At 48.5% G+C, this 5275-nt stretch overlaps 1 protein-coding gene across 1 annotated transcript in view; it reads left to right on the top strand.

Moving 5' to 3' along the window:
* LOC129835237 (transmembrane protein 88-like) overlaps nt 1–2745 on the top strand; it is a 7720-nt gene extending 4975 nt beyond the window's left edge. Inside the window, exon 3 of the mRNA XM_055900765.1 lies at nt 1512–2745. Coding sequence (XP_055756740.1) covers nt 1512–1799 — 288 coding nt within the window. The 3' untranslated portion in view covers nt 1800–2745. The remainder of the gene's footprint in view (nt 1–1511) is intronic.
* The last annotated feature ends 2530 nt before the right edge of the window (nt 2746–5275 follow it).

The following is a 5275-nucleotide window of genomic DNA, read 5'->3' as shown; positions in this document are numbered from 1 at the left end:
GTGTGTGTGTGTGTGTGTGTGTGTGTGTGTGTGTGTGTGTGTGTGTGTGTGTGTGTGTGTGTGTGTGTGTGTGTGTGTGTGTGTGTGTGTGTGTGTGTGTGTGTTGGTTCACAGGGACATGTTACAGGATTCGCCTCCCCTCTAACCAATTAGGAACCTTGTGGCACCAGATTAAGGAGGGATTAGGGTGGAGAGGGAGAGAGAGGGAGGAATGAAACAAAGGAGAGAGGTGGATGAGAAAGAAAGGAAGGAAGGAAGGAATGTTAAAGCTAGCTAAACAAGTTATCCTGATCTCGCAGTTCGTTGTCACAAAATATTGAATTACTCAAACCCTGAAAAACATTCACCAACAATTTTGAAAAAGGGGAAGGGAATATCTTCACTATTTATTTGTATTTTTCATTTAACCTTTATTTAGCTAGGCAAGTCAGTTAAGAACTTAAGAACAAATTCTTATTTACAATGACGTCCTACCCTACTAAGCAGCTGCATTTAACTACATTAACTTTAACTTGCCTGATACAGTTGCATGATTTCAGAGCTAGACACCCCAAAAAGAGCTATGAATATCAAGTCTTTTCAGAAGGTTGGCTGTGGGACAAAGAAAAACCTGACCCCCTGGCCTCAGAAAGTAGAAATAAGCATGGACATGTAGTGTTATCTGTTCACCTCCCAACCTCTTTCCCGCCATCCCTCCCTCCCTCGCCCCTCTGTGCCTCCCCTCTCCCTCCCTTTCTCCCTCCATCCCCCTCCACTTGCGTATTCTGTTCTTACCACATAGAGATAAGGAAGGATGACAGCCCCTCCATTTTCCCTCCTGTGCATTCCTCACATTCTCTCCATTCTCTGCTACCACTTCTCCCTCACACTAACAACATCAGATACCACACCAACAGGCGGACATTTTAAATCTAAAGTTCCATAGATATTATTGTGATGTTTCACAGCTGTGATATAAGAATGGCAATTCATCACATTTCATCTATGGAAGGGCCCCTCCTTCTTCGTGTGTGTGTGTGATCTGGTCTGTGTCTGTCCTGACCTCAGACACACATTCCACCAGGGGCACGTCATCGTCTCCCTGCATCTCCTCCTCTCCTCCATCTGTCTATCCCCATATTCGTCCTTGACTCCTCCATCCTTCACTTTTCTTGAACATGGGTGCTGAAACCAATAACTCTCTCCGTCTGTTCTGAGAAGACTCCAACAGAAAACTTTATTTGCTTCATCAGCTTGTCAGAAACTAGCTTTTTATAGCAACATTTGAGATAAAATGCATTTCTGTTGCATTGACATTGCATTATTGTCATTATACAGTCATAAGAACATGATGTCAATCTCTTCATTGTTGGTGCAACACATTCTTCTGATCATGTGAAAAACAGCAACATAATCAACCAGAAAAACCAACCCTTGTCACTCTCCTCTCCTGCCCCCTCTCCTCTCCTCTCCTCTCCTCTCCTCTCCTCTCCTCTCCTCTCCTCTCCTCTCCTCTCCTCTCCTCTCCCCAGGTGCGCCCTCAGGGGACGACCCACTACTGTTCGGACCTGCTGAGCGATGGGGGCTGTGTGGCCCTCCTGGTGGTCGGGTTCCTCCTGGTTACCCCCCTCCTGGTACTGGCTCTGGCTGCCTACTGCCGTCTGGCGCGTCACCTCCAGCTGGGGCTCTGCTTCATACCTTACTCCAGGGCCGTCTACAAGAACCTGCCCGCTACAAAACACCGTGGCCTGGGAGGGGGCTGCTGTGGAGGCAGCAGGTCTGGAGGGGAGGGAGGCGGGAAGGGAAAGGTCTGGGTGTGAAGGGGGAGAAAGGGGAGGGATTGAGGTTGGAGGAGGGTGCAAGGAGGAGAGAGGGAGGATGGAGGGAAAGAGAGAGGAAGAAGCAGAAAGAGAGAAAGACAAGGGGGTAAGAAAGAGAGAGAGGGAGAAAGGAGGGAGAGAGAGTGGGGGGGAGGAAGGGCGAGCCAAGATTAGAGGAGATGGGATGAGAGGAGGGAGATGGGATAAGAGGGAGGAAATGAAAGGAGGGTAGAATGACGTTAGAGAAGGGAGGAGGAGAAAGAGGACAAAAACTACAGCAGCCAAACTAATATCTGGGAAGACTACAGTATAGGCACCGTAGTTTAAAGAACAAAATAAACCATTCCTCTGGCCTGAGTTCAGTAACCCCCCTCACACCACCACGTTACATGCTATCCCATTAATGTAAAAGTTGCCTTTAAACCATTGATATATTGTGCGAAAATGTTATAGCAGACAAAAAAGGAGCAGGGATTTTTACACTGTTCTAGAAGTAGAGGCAATAAATCAAGAGCAAGCATCTCAATCACACCGCAGACTACGTTTAGTTTATGCAGTGACACACTGGGCATTAATGAAGAATATATCACTGCCATGTGTCCACATTTTATAAAACATTTGAGTCATTTAGCAGGACGCTCTTTCCAGAGCAACTGGGGTTATGTGCCTTGCTCAAAGGTACATAGACACATGTTTCACCTATTAAACACTCTGGGATTTAAACCAGCAACCTTTTACTTACCTGTCCAACGCTCTTAACCACTAGGCTACCTACACCTCTTTAAGATGTCAATAACATTGATTCAAGACAATGTCTTTAAGCATTTATACACCATGAAGGACATTTTGTGTTTAGTATAGTTTGTACATTTAATTTACTACGGTTTATGACTACTACTGTTTTTTGTACATTCCCTTTTGTCAAATATAGCCTATTTGGAATCAATTGGAGTCATTTTTCTTTTATAAAAAAACAGAGTTCATTGTGGTTATGCATTCACATGCACGCACGCACACGCACACACACACACGCACGCACGCACACGCACGCAAACACGCACACACACACACACACACACACACATCATTATGGGTTATACACACTCCTCTCTACAAAGTGGAGGAGAGGTTATTGCATAAGTAAATCACAAGCAGAGCCAGTGAGTACAACTGCTTGGCACGAGGACTTCATAAACACGTCACATAAACTCGCTCCAGCTGGATATTATCACAAGTTTAAATGTGACTAATGTGTATTAGTGTCTGGATCCACCAACATAACATAACTGGGGGAGTAATGACGACGAGGCGAGAGGATACTTGAATGTTATGATATAGTGCCCTCCTGTGCTTTTTCAGTGCATGACATGATGAGTGCAGAAGTGTTCCAGCAATCCTCTTCTGTTTTTGCTTCTATTTTATTTATTTACGTTTGTTTTACGGCCCCTGGTATTCCCAAGCACTCTCCTGTCCCAGTACTAACCCAGTACTATGGCCACCAGCATATTTTTTTTTACCCAGTTTTCTCCCTGAATTGTGTCCTACTGTAATGGCTTTCGTTGGTGGAAGGAGAGGAGGACCAAAATGCAGCGTGGTACGTATCCATAATAAATGTTTAATCGAGAATGAATACAAAAAAAGAACAAGAGAATCAAATGAAAACCGATACAGTCCCGAATGGTGCAAACACTGAAACGGAAACAAGAAACAATCACCCACAAAACACAATGCAAAACAGGCTACCTAAATATGGCTCCCAATCAGAGACAACGACTGACACCTAACTCTGATTGAGAACCATACTAGGCCAAACACATAGAAATATAAATACAGAACAGAACATAGAAAAACAACATAGAATGCCCACCCCAACTCACGCCCTGACCAAACTAAAATAGAGACATAAAAAAGGAACTAAGGTCAGAACGTGACAGTACCCCCCCCCCCACACAAAGGTGCGGACTCCGGCCACAAAACCTGAACCTATAGGGGAGGGTCTGGGTGGGAATTTACCGCGGTGGCGGCTCTGGAGCGGGACGTGGACCCCACTCCACCATAGTCTCGGCCCACTTATGTGGCACCTTAGGAGTGGCGACCCTCGCCACCGACCCCGGATTGGAGACCCTAGTAGAGGGCAGCACTGGACTGAGGGGCGCCTCTGGACGGAGGGGCGCCTCTGGCAGCTCCGGACTGGCGGGCGGCTCTGGCAGCTCCGGACTGGCGGGCGGCTCTGGCAGCTCCGGACTGGCGGGCGGCTCTGGCAGCTCCGGACTGGAGGGCAAACCTGGAGGGAGAAGACAGAGAGACAGCCTGGTGCGTGGCGCTGCCACAGGACCCACCAGGCTGGGGAGACCTACAGGAGACCTGGTGCGTGGAGGAGACACCGGAAGGACCGGGCTGTGGAGGAGCACTGGAGCTCTGGTGCGCAGCCTTGGCACCACTCCACCAGGCTGGATGACCACTTTAGCCCGGACCCTCCAGAGTGCAGGCACAGGTTGAACCGGGCTATGAGTGAGCACTGGAGATCTGGTGCATACCACTCACACCTCTCCCTTAGGCTCAATGCCCACATTCGCCCGGCACGAGCGGAGCGTAGGCATAGGACGCACTGCACCCTCCCAGCGCCCCGGAGACATAGCACGCAGAGCCGGCGCAGGATACCCTGGGCCAAAACGGCGTACCGGAGACCAAACACGCTGGGCTGGCACAATACGCCCTGGCTGGATGCCCACTCTCACATGGCACTTGCGGGCGGCTGACCTATAGCGCTCCGGGCTATGAACGCGTACTGGCGACACTGTGCGCTTCACCGCATAACACGGTGCCTGATCAGTAATGCTATGCTTACGATAAGCACTGGGAGTTGGCTCAGGTCTATCGCCTGACTCCACCATTCTCCCCATGTGCCCCCCCCTAAACAAATGTTTGGGCTGCCTCTCGTACCTGTTACTCTGTCGTGTTCTTTTCGCCAACTCCATTCTCCTGTATCCCTCCTCGCACTGTTCCAGAGAATTCCAGGCGGGCTCCGGCACTCTCCCTGGGTCGACCGACCACCTCTCTAATCTCCTGTCTCATAGTCCAGTTTGCACTGCTCCAATTTACCACGCTGCTTGGTCCGGTGTTGGTGGGTGATTCTGTAACGGCTTTTGTTGGTGGAAGGAGAGGAGGACCAAAATGCAGCGTGGTACGTATCCATAATAAATGTTTAATCGAGAATGAATACAAAAAAAGAACAAGAGAATCAAATGAAAACCGATACAGTCCCGAATGGTGCAAACACTGAAACGGAAACAAGAAACAATCACCCACAAAACACAATGCAAAACAGGCTACCTAAATATGGCTCCCAATCAGAGACAACGACTGACACCTAACTCTGATTGAGAACCATACTAGGCCAAACACATAGAAATATAAATACAGAACAGAACATAGAAAAACAACATAGAATGCCCACCCCAACTCACGCCCTGACC

This window comes from Salvelinus fontinalis, chromosome 36, assembly GCF_029448725.1.
Source record: "Salvelinus fontinalis isolate EN_2023a chromosome 36, ASM2944872v1, whole genome shotgun sequence".
Classification (NCBI taxonomy): Eukaryota; Metazoa; Chordata; class Actinopteri; order Salmoniformes; family Salmonidae; genus Salvelinus; species Salvelinus fontinalis.
The sequence above is the reverse complement of the archived record's forward strand: the minus strand, read 5'-3'. Positions and strand labels throughout refer to the sequence as shown.